We start from the raw sequence: 14,059 nt of genomic DNA, 5'->3' as shown, positions 1-14,059 counted from the left end.
CACTTCCTCTCCGACTCGCGTCACTGGACCGGAAAAGTGCACGACCAAAACCGTCCGGTTGGCTTTTCGGAGCTCCTGAGAAGGCCGTTCCGGGTGGAAGGAGCCGAAGTAAGAAAATTCGGAGGCGGCGGCGGCGAAAGCATCAACATGAAGAAGGAGCAAGTGCTCCACTGTCAGTTCTCTGCTTGGTATCCTCTGTTCAGGAGCCTCACTATCAAGAGGTGAGACGGGCCGGGAACAGGCAGGTACCTCGACCCCTTTCGCTGCCATCTCTCCCCCCTCCCCACGCCCCCTAAGGAATGGAGGAGGGGAGAGACCCTGGCGTGGCCTTTGATTAGATCTATGGTTAGGTCTAGGTTTGGGGACTGGAGTAGGGGCCCAAAGTGGGGAGGAGGGTGTGGGGACGGGAGGTGGAGGAAGAATCCAGACTACGTTTGACGGAGGGGGTTGGGGGTGTGTGTGTGTGTGTGCATCGGGTGTGTGTGTGTGCATCGGGTGTGTATCGGGTGTGTGTGTGTGTATTAATGTCCTGAGACCTTGAAAAGCATGCCGTCCACTGTAAAGTGATAGGACCTTATAAAGTGCTACAGTCCCTTCCCCTCCCCTCAACCTGCATTGCTTAGGCCTTGTGCCTGGCATCCCTTCTAGAGCTTTACCTCGGACTGGAGGCCAGGATACCAGCTTTGGCCTTTACTTAGCTGTGTGACCCAAAGAAAGTTAAATTTAGTTTTTTTTTGATCTGTAGATAATGATATCTAGCCTGCCTACCTCACAGGGATCCAATAAGATAACCTATGTCAGAACACCGGGTGAAGTAGAAAGTTAAGCTATGAATGAACGATGGGGGTGAGGTAGTGAGAAGTAAAAGAGAAATGATTTTTCCAATCAGCAAGATTGGAAACCTTTTCCAGATTTTGCAGCGTGGTTTACCTGCTTGTTCTTCCATTTGTCTGATCTCTCTTAAGTCACAGAATTGCAGAATTTTAGGGAAGAGACTAGCCTATATTTGAAAAGGAATCCCAGCTACTATATACCCAACAATTATTAGTAAGTTCCTGCTCCATGTCAGCTACTATGCACAGTGCTGGGGATGGAAATAACAAATGACAGTGCCTTTCCACAAGGAGCTTACATTCTATTGGCATACACATTCACAGATAAGTAAATATTAGAATACATACAAAATAAATAGAGGCACGGAGGGGAAACTAACAACTGGGGGAATAAGGGAAAGCCTCTTGAAGGAGATGGCACTTGAGTTGAACTTTAAAGTGAGATATTGATTCTAAGGAGCCTTAAATGTGTCACTCTTGATCAAGAAACTTCAAGTTGCCTCTAGGATAAATTACAAATTCTTCAGCTTGGCATTTAAATCCCATCACAATTTGTGAATAGAAAAGGGCCAATGAAAGAGCTTTGGAGGTTACCTACACTTAAAGAGAAGAACATGGAGTTAGCAAAAGAGACAGAGCACCCCACCACAGGGCTGGAAAAGGGTATGTGTGTATATCATTTTTCAAAAAAAAGGGACAATCTGGAGCCTTCAATTTATAGGTCAACAAGCTTTACTTCAGTGGTTAGTGAATATCTAGAAAAGGAAGAATTGTTCACAAAGATCTTCAACAAAGACAGGTTTATCCTTTACTTTTTTTCTGAATAATATTTTATTTTTTCCCCCACTTACATGTAAAACAATTTTTAGCATTTGTTTTTTAAAATTTTGAGTTCCAAATTCTCTCCCTCCCTTTCCTCCACCCTCCTTGAGATGGTAAGCAATTTGATATAGGTTATACATGTGCAATCATGCAAAACATTTCCACATTAGTCATGTTGTAAAATAAAACACCAAAAAAAAAACCAAACCCACAAAAAAGTAAAAAATGGCATGCTTCAGTCTGCATTCCGAGTCCATCAGTTCTTTCTCTGGAGGTTGATAGTATTTTCATCATGAATCCTTTGGAATTGTCTTGATCATTGTATTACTGAAAATATCTAAGTCATTCACAATTGATCGTAGTACAGTATTGCTGTTATAATGTATACCATTCTCCTGGTTCTAGTCACTTCACTTTGCATTAGTTCATGTAAATCTTCCCGGGTTTTTCTGAAACTTCTGTGCATCATTTCTTATAGCACAATAGTATTCCCTCACAATCACATGTTTTGCTATTCAGCACTTGATGAGCGTCCGTCCCTCAATTTTCAATTCTTGGCCACCATGAAAAGATATATATATATATGTGTGTGTGTGTGTGTATATATGTGTGTGTGTGTGTGTGTATGTGTGTGTGTGTGTGTATACACATACATACACACATATATATATATACATATATATATATATATATATTTTGGTACAGATAGATTTCTCTCCCATCTACCCTTTTTTAAAAAAATCTCTTTGAGATACAGATTTAGAAGTGGTATTACTGGATCAAGGGGTATTCACAATTTTATAGCTCTTTGAGTATAGTTCCAAATTGATTTCCAAAATGATTGGATCAATGCACAATTTCAACAGTGTATTAGTGTCCCAATTTTCCCACCTCTTCTCCTCATTTTCCTTTTCTGTCACATTAGGGAATCTGATAGGTGTGAGGTGGTACCTTAGAGTTGTTTTAATGGGAATTTCTCTAATCAATAGTAATTTAGAGTATTTTTTCACATGACTATAGGTAGCTTTGATTTCTTTGTCTGAAAACTACCGGTTCATATCCTTTAACCATTGGGGAATGACTTGTATTCTTATAAATTTGACTCAGTTCTCTACATATTTGAGAAATCAGGCCTTTATCAGAGATACTTGCTGTAAAAATTGTTTCCCAGCTTTCTACTTTCCTTCTAATCTTGGTTGCATTGGTTTTGTTCATTCAATCCCTTTTAAATTTAGTACAATAAAAATTATCCATTTTGCATCTTGCAGTGCTCTCTATCTCTTATTTGGTCTCAAATTCTTTCCTTTTCCCTAGATCTGACAGGTAAACTGTTTCATGCTCCCCTGATTTGCTCATGGTATCACCCTTTGTGTCTAAATTGTGTACCCATTTTAACCTTATCTTGGTACAAAGTGTAAAATGTTGGTTTATATCTAGTTTCTTCCATATTGTTTTCCAGTTTTCCCAGCAGTTTTTGTCAAATAATGAGTTCTTGTCCTCAAAGCTTGGATCTTTGGATTTATCAACCACTATGGTCATTTACTACTGTGCATTGTATACCTAATCTATTCCACTGATCCACCACTCTATTTCCTAGCTAATACCAGATAGTTTTGATGATTACCACTTTATATTACAGCTTGATATCTGCTACTACTAGGCAACCTTCCTTCACATTTTTTTCCATTAATTCCCTTGATATTTTTTACCTTTTTTTCTTCCAGATGAACTTTTTTTATTATTTTTTCTAGCTCTAAAACAATTTTGGGGTAGTTTGATTGGTATGGCACTGAATAAATAACCTTTTCTTTTACTGATGGGGTAACTGGAATGGTAGATGAGAGGAATGCTGTATATATAGATGACCTAGATTTTTGTGAGGCATATGATAGTCTTTTATATTCTTGTGGCCCCAGTAATATGAGATAGATGGGTATTGAACTGGTTGAATGGACTAACTCATTGTAATCATTAATGGTTTGATATCATCTTGGAAGAACTTTTGTGGAGTGTACCAGAGATTTGTGCTTGGCCCTGTGCCATTTAATCTTTTTATCTACAACTTGACTAAAGGTGTAGATGACTTGCTTATCAAATTTGAAGATGATACAAAGCCAGGTAGGCTAGCCAACACTGAATGACAGGCTCAGGATCCAAAAATATATCAGTAGGATAGAATGTCAGGTCAAATCTTATCAGATAACATTTAATAGTGATAAAAGAACTCACAAAAGTCCTTCTTGGATGTCTTGTTTTTTAAAAAAATTCAATTTTATTTTGTTTTCAGTTCTGAATTATCTTTATACCCTCTGCCCCTTCCTATTGAGAAGGCAGGAAAAACAACCCATATGTATAGTCATGCAAAACAAATTCTGGCATTAACCATATTGAAAGAAAGAAAAGAAAATATGTGTTAATATGCACTGTGAGGCCATCAGACTTTCCATCTGGAGGTGATTAGCATGTTTTATCATTAGCCCTTTAGAATTAGAATAGCCCTTCATCATTTCTTACAGCAGAATAGTATTCTGTCACATTCATATGCCTTAACTTATTTAGACGTTCTTTGACGGGCATCTGATGCCTTATTGCTGGTTTAATGAAATTAAAGCTCGGACAGATTGTACCATGCTGGTAAGTTTTTGGGTAAGTTCCTGGTGACAGATTGTTGATGTCTTTTGAACACCAGCCTAGTCAGTCAGTCAGTCAATATTTATTAAGTACCTATTACATGCCAAGTACTGTGCTAAGAAAAAAGAGGCAAAAGAAAAGTCCCTGCCCTGAAAGAGTTCACAATCTAATGGTGGTGACAACAAGCAAAAAAAATGCACAGACAAGTTATATGCAGAATAAAGAGAAAATAATTAAAAGTGAGAAGACACTGGAATTAAGAGAGATTGGGAAAAGCTTCCTGCAGAAGATAGGATTGAGTTGGAACTTGAAGGGAGCCAGGGAACCCAGTAGGCATAGATGAGGAGGGAGAGCATTCCCCAGGTATGGGGAGACAGCCAGGAAAAAATGCCTAGAGCTGAGAGATGGGAATGTCTTGTTTGTAGAACTGCAAGAAGTCCTCAGTCACTGGTGGGAGTAAGGTATAAGAAGATTGGAAAGGTTGAGGAGGGGAGGGTTGTTTGGTTATGAAGGGCTTTGAGTGCCAAACAGGATTTTGTATTTGATCCTGGATATGAAAGGGACTACAGGAATTTTTTGAGTAAGTGGGTGACATGGTTGGGTGTTGGTTTTAGGATTATCACTCTGGTAGCTTAATGGAGGATGGATTTGAGTGGGGAGATACTTGAGGTAGGCAGGCTCACCAGCAGTAATCTGGGCTGAGGTGATGAGGGTCTGTACCAGAGTGGAGGCATTGTCAGGAGAGAAGGAGGTGTATTCAAGAGATGTTTGCAAAGATGAAAATGACAGCCCTTGGCAACAGATTGGCTATGGGGGGGAGGGGGAGTTGGGGTTAGGGATAGTGAGGAGTCCTGGATGACACCTAGGTTTTAGTCTAGGAGGATGTTGTTGCCTCTATATAATAGAGAAGGTAAGGGGGTAGAGGAGAATTTGCAAAGAAAGAATGAAATGTTTTGAACATATTTAGTTTCAGATGTCTACTGAGATATCTAAAAGGCAATAGGAGATAAGAGATTGGAGGTCAGCAGAGAGGTTAGAGAAGTATAGGTAGATATGAGAATTGTCAGCATAGAGATGTTAATTAAAATTAAAATCAGTGGAGCTAATGAGATCACCAATTGAAATAGTATAAAGGGAGGAGGAGAGGGCCCAGTACAGAACACTGAGGGACATTGATGATTAGAGGATGTGTTCTGGATGAGGATCTAGCAAAGGAGACTGAGAAGGAGCAGTCAGATAGGTAGGAGGAAAACCAGGAGAGAGTGGTATCCTGAAAACTTAGAGAGAAGATAGTGTCAAGGAGAAGAGGGTGATTGATAATGTCAAGGCTGAAGAGAGGTCTTGGAGAATGAGGATTGAGAAAAGGCCATTGGATTTGGCAATCATGAGATCATTGGTATCTTTGGGGAGAGCAGTTTTGATGATGTTTTTGAATGATGGCATTGGAAACTGAATTGTTAAGAGAATGATAGGAGAGAAAGTGGAGGCACTTGTCATATAGAAAGCCTTCTCAAGGAGGATCAAGTGAAAACCTAGTTTTGCGAAAAACTCAAGACTTTCCAAATAAATCAACCTTTTACTTTAGTACTCAATGGTTTCTATATAAAAGTGTGCATAGAAGACAGTGAAAATAGCTTAGAAAATATGGCTCAGGATTAAGAACAGGAAAAGCTTGTATACATCAAATTGCAGGGAGTCAAGTTTGGTCATCATAATTTCATAGTATGGAGTTGCAGTTGTTTTGCTATTGTTTTGTTATTGTTCTTTCCACTTTGTTGTAGTTATTCTTCCTAGGACTTTTTGAGTAGGACCCATTGCCAGGACTCATTGCCAGTAGACTGTCCACTAGGTAATGAATCTTTTCATTCGTCCAACATAATAATTACTGACATTAATATAGTGTTTTAGAATTTACAAAGAAAGTGTTTCAAATTATCTCATTTTATCTGTTAATGGCATTATACTCTTTGGTAAGATTGTTGAATATTGGTCACCCTTGTGCTATTTCTGCTATGTATCAAATATCCTATCTGTTGTACTTTTGCAATTTCTTCAAGTCACATTATGAATATTGTGCCCACATATATTGTTATTTCTGGATTACTGCTTTCATAATTTTGTTTTATTCTGGATTAGGCAGTTGTGGTAATTAGAAGAATCCAGTTTAGTTGAGGCAAGAAGTGTTTATATTCAGACTTCTTAGATTAAATATTTAAAATGCTATCATATGTATCTTTAATATCTTTTGCTTCGGGGGTAGAGCCAAGATGGTGGAGGGAAAGCAGTAACTTGCTTGAGCTCTCTCCCCAAACTCCTCCAAATACCTATAAAAAATGACTCTAAACAAATTCTAAAGCAGCAGAACCCACAAAAAGACAGAGTGAAACAAATTTCCAGCCCAAGATAACCCCGATGGTTGATTGGAAAGGTATATCGCGCTGGTCTGGGAGAGGAGCACAGTTCGGCGTGGGCGCACAGGCCGCAGAGACCCTGGAGCAGGCCTCAGAGGACTGAATTGCGGGCAGCTGTGGTGGTTTCCAGACTTCTCAACCCAGGAACGCCGAAGACAACTTGGAAGGTCAGTGGGAAAAGTCTGTGACTGCAATGACAGAGGAGCTAGGTCTCAGCCACAAGTCTCCAAGCGCGGCCCGGGGCTATGGCTGTTTCTTGAGCTTCCAGCCCACAGACTGAGGGGGAGTCGAGTGGCTGATCAGAGGGGGATTGCAAGGATCTCTTTGCCAGTGCTGAGGCAGGAATCTCTTGCGTTGCCCGTGCTTGAATCTGGGTCACAGTTCTGAGGGGTGGTCCTGGGGCGAGGAGGAGCGCTGGCGTGGTGGAGCTTGTTGTGGTGGTGGAGAAGAAATACTTCGCCCCTTATCATACCACCTTGGAAGAACTGAAAATTTTCGGGTCCCTGGAAGTATCTCCGAAAACAGCTATACAAACCCCCAAAGCTTGGGACAGTATATTCTCCACATTGGAAGCAGACTCTTACCTTAACAAAGAGTTTAAAACTCAAGTAATTGGCTGGGATCATGAGTAAGCAGCACAAAAAGAGTCAGACTATATTATCTTACTTTGGTGACAAAGAAGATCAAAACATACAACCAGAAGAAGACAACAAAGCCAAAGCTCCTACATCCAAAGCCTCCAAGAAAAATGTGAATCAGTCCCAGGTCTTGGAAGAGCTCCAAAGGGATTTTGAGAAGCAAGTAAGAGAAGTAGAGGAAAAACTGAGAGTGGTGCAAGAAAATCATGAAAAACAAGTCAACAACTTGCTAAAGGAGACCCAAAAAAATACTGAAGAAAATAACACCTTAAAAAATAGCCTAACCCAAATGGCAAAAGAGGTCCAGAAAGCCAATGAAGAGAAGAATGCCCTAAAGAGCAAAATTGGCCAAATGGAAAAGGAAGTCTAAAAGATTACTGAAGAAAATACTTCCTTAAAAATTAGAACAGAGCAATTGGAAGCTAGTGATTTTGTGGGAAATCAAGACACTGTAAAACAAATCCAGAAGAATGAAAAATTAGAAAACAATATGAAATATCTCATTGGAAAAACAACTGACCTGGAAAATAGATCCAGGAGAGAATGTAAAAATTATTGGACTATCTGAAAACGCTGATCAAAAAAAGAGCCTAGACATCATCTTTCAAGAAATTATCCAGGAAAACTGCCCTGATATTTTAGAACTAGAGGGCAAAATAGAAATTGAAAGAATCCACTGATCTCCTGAAAGAGATACCCAAAGGAAAACTTGTAGGAATATTGTAGCCAAATTCCAGAGCTCCCAGGTCAAGGAGAAAATATTACAAGCAGCCAGAAAGAAACAATTCAAGTATTGTGGAAACACAATCAGGATAACACAAGATTTAGAAGTTTTTATGTTAAGGGACTGCAGGGCATGGAATATAATATTCCGGAGGTCAAAGGAGATGGGATTGCAACCAAGAATCACCTACCCAGCAAAACTGAGTATAATTCTTCAGGGGGTAAAATGGTCATTCAGTGAAATAGAGGACTTTCAAGCGTTCTTGATGAAAAGACCAGAGCTGAATAGAAAATTTGATTTTCAAATACAAGACTCAAGCGGAACATGAAGAGATAAACAAGAAAGAGAAAATCATAAGAGACTTGTTAAGGTTGAACTGTTTACATTCCAGCATAGAAAGATGACATTTGTAACTCATGAGACCTTTGTCAGTATTAGGGTAGTTGGAGGGAAAAAAATTATATGTATGTATATATAGATATAGATAGATAGAGGGCCCAGGGTGAGTTGAAGATGAAGGGGTAATATCTGGAGAATAAAATTAAGGGATGAGAGAGGATTATACTGGGAGAAGGAGAAAGGGAGAGGTAGAATGGGGTAAATTACCTCACATAAAACAGACAAGAAAAGGCTTTTACAGTGGAGGAGAAACAGGGGAAGGTGAGAGGGAATGAGTGAATCTTATTCTCATAGGATTTGACTTAAGGAGGGAAAACATACACACTCAATTGGGTATGGAAATCTGTCTTACCCTACAGGAAAATAGGGGGAAGGGGACAAGAGGATTGGGGGATGATAGAGAGGAGGGCAGATTGGGAAAGGGGGTAATCAGAAGCAAATACTTCTGAGGAGGGACAGGGTCAAAAGAAAGAATAGAATAAATGGGGGGGCAGAATAGAATGAAGGCATATAAGAGTTAGTTTTTCACAGCATGTCTGCTATGAAAGTGTTTTGCATAACTGTACATATATAACCTACATTTAGTTGCCTGCCTTATCAATGAGGGTGGGTGGGGAGGGAGGAAGGGAGAAAATTTGGAACCCAAACTTTTAAAAATACATGTTTAAAAAAAAATGTTTTCACATGCAACTGGGAAATAAGAAATACAGGAAATGGGATACAGAAATCTGTCCTGCCCTACAGGAAAATTGAAGGGGAAGGGGATAAGAGAAGGTGGGGAGAGATAGAAGAGAAGGCAGACTAGGGGAAGGGGTATTCAGAATGCATGCCATCTTGGGGTGGGGGGAGGGGTGAGATGGGGTGAAAATTTGGAACTCAAAATCTTGTGGAAGCAAATGTTGAAAACAAACAAAAAAGCTATAAAATAAAACATTATGCTCCAAAAAATATCTTTTGCTTCATTAAAAGTGAAAGGGATGGAGAGTCCTCTAAATAGCAAGGTTTGTGTTGTTTACCTAGTGCTTATTATACTTTATTTGTCTTTCTAAATGATACCTTCTCCCCCCCCCTTTTTTTTTAAAGTGTCATTCTTCCACTGCCTCAGAATGTGAAGGATTATTTACTTGATGATGGAACTCTGGTGGTCTCAGGAAGGTAAAGTATAGCTGAACTTGCTTTTTAAAATTATCTTAAAATCATAGAAAGAACTGAAACTTGACATCTTGCACTTCAAGATTTAACTTAGTCTTGCTTCATTACTAAACTGTCACTGTTGGTTGTCTCCCCTCTTCCTAACAGCAATTGCTTCTTCCTCTGTATTCTTTTCTTCCTCTCAGCAGCTCTCAGGCAACAGCTTACACTAATAAGCCTTTATGACATTAAACAGTCTACTTAACTCCTTTACTTGCCTAATTATTAGTTGTGTGACCTTGATTCAGTTTCTGTATGAATGAGGCTATTCGTGTCTTACCAATGTGGATGTGTTGAAATACTTTCAGGCTGTGTGACCTTTGATTGTATGGTTACCGTGTTGTAGTCCATTGTAATTTTGTTCCTTACACACCCTTCTGGTTTAAGTAAAGGAAAAATGTTACTGTCATTTCTTACTTATTTTGGGTTCTTGGTGATAAGTTGGAGAATTATTGATCTTGATAAATATACTAATGTTTCTAATATTTCAGAAATGTATCGAAATTATTTATTTCAAATAGAATTGGTTTTCTTCCACATATTTGATGAATTGACCTTCAAGGAATGTACATCTTAGTTTAGTATTTCTATCTAATATCTTCAGACTCTTGATAACTTGAAAATGATTATAGCAAAACCTCAAGAGTAGGAGTAGGACGTAGGGTGAAGTTTTAGAGTGACAGATAATTCTAACTTATAGGTTTTTTTAAAGAGTTTAATTTTATTATTCCCAAGCATAGTATATTCTGTAAGCTAGGAAACAAAATGACTCAATAAGTAAAATGAACATAAAAAATAATATTCCAAAGTTGAAGGCATATTGAAAGAAGCCTTAATTTCTAGAGCCCTTGGAAAAGATACTAATTTTATATTAGATTTCTTTTAGAAGAAAGAGACTGAAAATTAAGGTAAGAAATTATTTTAGAATTTTTTTACACAGAAAAGAGTCACATATACTAAGAATTTTAGTATGGTAAATGTTAAGATATAGTTTTTTTCACATTCTCTTCTGGGACAACTTTATTAATTTGGATCATACAAACTTTGAATTAGTGATAATACTTCACAAATGAGGTGTTCCAGAAGTTAATCAGTTGAATGGTAGTTTCATAATTTTAAAGTATGGTTGATTATTACTAAATAAGCCCCCCAGAGTGCCCTTTGTGTCAATTTCTTAGGGGTAATTGACTTTTCCTTCACTTTGTATATTTCTGCAAAATATTTTACTTAAGTTTCAGTAAGAAGGTAAAGTTTTGGCATATAATTATACTCTGTGGATCAATCAGTACAAAGTTAAAAGGGCAAATAAAATCATTAAAATTGAGGATTTATTGGGGCAGCTAGGTGGCACAGTGGATAGAGCACTTGCCCTGAAGTCAGGAGAACCTGAGTTCAAATCCGGCCTCAGACCGAACACTTGTCACTAACTAGCTGTGTGACCCTGGGCAAGTCACTTAACCCCAATTGCCTAAAAAAAAAAAATTGATCATTTATTTATGTTTTTATGTTATTATTTATCTAATAAATGAAAAAGTAACAAAAAAAGCATTTATTAAGCTCTTATTATGTGCCAATCATCATGTTAAGGACCAGGGATATAAATAGAGAAGTCCCTGCTCTCAAAGATCTTCCATTCTAATTGGAGGAGACAACACATGTAGGAGGTATCAGATGCTGATACAGGGTAGATGGCAGGATCTGGGAGTTCTGAGGGTCCTTTATGGGCAGGTCAGATGGAGGTGCATGGATGTGTGTGGAGGGTGAAGCAAGAGAGACAGAGCACAGTAAAGCCTGGTGGGCTCTCGGACATCTTGGTAGAGCAGATGGTATGTGAAGAGTACAGAAACTGCATCTGTTAAAAATTTCAGTTACTATATGTGAAAAATAAAATCCTTGTCACTGGGAATATAGAGTTTTAGGTACAGATAAGTATAGAACAGTTAGAGGATTATATTTAATTAAGGTTCTTACCATCACTGGGTGGCTTCTGGGTACAGCAGGCACGTACTCTTAAGAGAGCCAGCTCATTTTCTTCCCCTGCCTCAGTCTGTTACCACCCACATCCCAAAGGTGGACCTGTAGGTCCAGCAGGAGCTGCTACTCTGGAAGCCAAGATTTTCCTTTCCCCCTATATCTCCCATTTTTATGTAAGTTTTATTGATGTGTTTTCACACAGTGAAATATTATATTGACATATAACATTTTGTGCTCAGATTATATTATACCCAGATTATACACCTATATTGTGAAGTTTTTTGTAATAACTTAAAACAAATGTGTCAAACTAATAAAACAGTGACCTCATGTGAAAGTTACTCAGACCTCATCTGTGCAGCATTCCACATCTGTAGCATGTCTCCCCCCCACCTATTTATTTTTTTAAATTTTTTTTAATTTTTTTTAATTTTTTGGTGAGGCAAAGGGATTAAGTGACTTGCTCAGGGTCACACAACTAGTAAGTGTCATGTGTCTGAGTCTGGATTTGAACTCGGGTTCTCTTGACTCTAAGGCTGGAGCTTTATCCACTGTACCATCTAGCTGCCCCTAAAAATTTTTTTTTTTAAATTTTTTTGAGTTCCAAATTCTTTTCACCTCTTCCATCCCTCCCCTACCCATTCTGAAAGCAAGAAATGGGCTATCAATTATATTTGTGAAATCATGCAAAGCATATTTCCATTGTTTAACTTTTTCTCCTGGTTTTGTTCATTTTATTCTTCATCAGTTTATAAAGTCTTCATAATTGTTCACTTTTATAATACTGATGTTATAGTGTAAATTGCTTATCTGATTCTGCTTACTTTACTCTGAATCACTTCATTCCAGTCTATGTCTTTTTAAAATCAATTCTTTCCTCATTTCTTAAATCACAATAGTATTCTATCACATTTGTCTACTACAACCTAGTCAGTCATTCCTCAATTGATGACCAACCCTTTAGATTCCAGTTTTATTTGCTACCACTGTAAAGAGCTGCTGTGTATATTTTTGTACATATAGGCCTTTTCATATTTCTTTGCTCTCTTTTGAGTATGACCTTGGCAATGCCATAACTGGGTCAAAGGACATTCTCGCTTTAGTGACCTTTTGTGAATAAATCCAAATTGTTTTTCAGAATAGTTATACCCATTTTTTAGGTCCATCAACAGTGCATCAAATTGCCTGTTTTTTCATAGATACTTCAACATTTATTATTTTCCTTTAATTTCATTTTTGCCAATCTGATGCCATGTGATATAAGGTGGGATCTTAAAATAACTTTAATTTGCATTTCTCTAATTAGTACTCATTTGGAGCATTTTTTTCATGTAGTCACAGAGACTCTGGGTTTCTTCCCTTGAGAACTGCTTATTTATATACCTAGACTATTTAACAATTGGGGAATAGCTCTTATTCTTATAAATTTGAATCATTTCCTTGAATCCTGGAAATGAGACCTTTATCGAAGAAACTTACTGCGAAGATTTTTTCCCAGTAAATTATTCCCCTTTTTATGTTGGATTTATTGAATTTGTGCAAAAATTTTTATTATTTAATTGTGAACTTTACTCACATCCATAGATCTGATACATAATATTTTTCATGTTTGTCTAATTTGTTTATGATCTAACCTGTTATATCTAGGTCATGTACCCATTTGAAGCTTGTCTTTATATAAGGTATGAGATTTTGATCTGACTAAATCTGATTTCTTCCATAATCCTGTTTAGTTTATATCAGCTAGTGAGTCCTTATGCCAGTAGCTGGTTTCTTTGTATTTGTTAAGTATTAGGGCACTAAATAAAATTTCTCCTGTATATTGAGCACCCAACCTGATCCACAGGTTGCTCTCTCTATTTTTTAACCAGTTGGTTTTGATAAATCAAATCGTTTTGATAATTACTGCTTTATATATAGTTTGGGATCTGATGCTGCTAGGCTCGCCCTGTTTTCCTTTGTTGCAACTGTTTTTTATTGTTTCCCTTGAGATTCTTGAACTTTTTTGCCTCCATACGAATTTTCTTCTTCTTTTAATTGTTCTTTAGAGTCATCCTTTTGTACTTTGGTGTGGCATTAAATAAGAAAATTAATTTAGTTAGTATTTTCATTTTTATTATATTGACTCATCTTACCCATGAAAAATTAATCTTGTTAAAATTATTTAAATCTCTCTTTATTTCTGTAAACTGTCATTTGAAATTATATTTGTATAGTTCTTGTTTGTATTTTGAAAGGTTGACTGCTGAGTATTTTATACATTCTGTAGTAATTTTAAATGGAAATGTAAAATATTTATTTCTTTTCTCTCCAACTCTTCCTGCTGGGTTTTTATTAGTATTATATAGAAATGCTGATGATTTGTGTGGATTTATTTTATATCGTACAAGACTGCCAATGTCCTGATTTTTAAGTTTATTCTGTAAAGTTCTTTTA

General features: G+C 37.4%; 1 protein-coding gene across 2 annotated transcripts in view; it reads left to right on the top strand.

Annotated features, from left to right (window-relative positions):
* The first annotated feature begins 44 nt into the window (after window positions 1-44).
* Window positions 45-14,059, top strand: part of CDC123 (cell division cycle 123) — a 95,613-nt gene continuing 81,598 nt past the window's right edge. For both annotated transcript variants that reach the window (XM_027838785.1, XM_027838784.1), the window contains exons 1-2: window positions 45-221; window positions 9,542-9,613. In XM_027838785.1, coding sequence (XP_027694586.1) covers window positions 148-221; window positions 9,542-9,613 — 146 coding nt within the window. In that variant the 5' untranslated portion in view covers window positions 45-147. The remainder of the gene's footprint in view (window positions 222-9,541; window positions 9,614-14,059) is intronic.

The sequence above is a fragment of the Vombatus ursinus genome, unplaced genomic scaffold, assembly GCF_900497805.2.
Source record: "Vombatus ursinus unplaced genomic scaffold, bare-nosed wombat genome assembly UNPS02014830.1, whole genome shotgun sequence".
NCBI classification, from domain to species: Eukaryota; Metazoa; Chordata; class Mammalia; order Diprotodontia; family Vombatidae; genus Vombatus; species Vombatus ursinus.
This window is presented reverse-complemented; position numbering and strand designations above follow the sequence as displayed.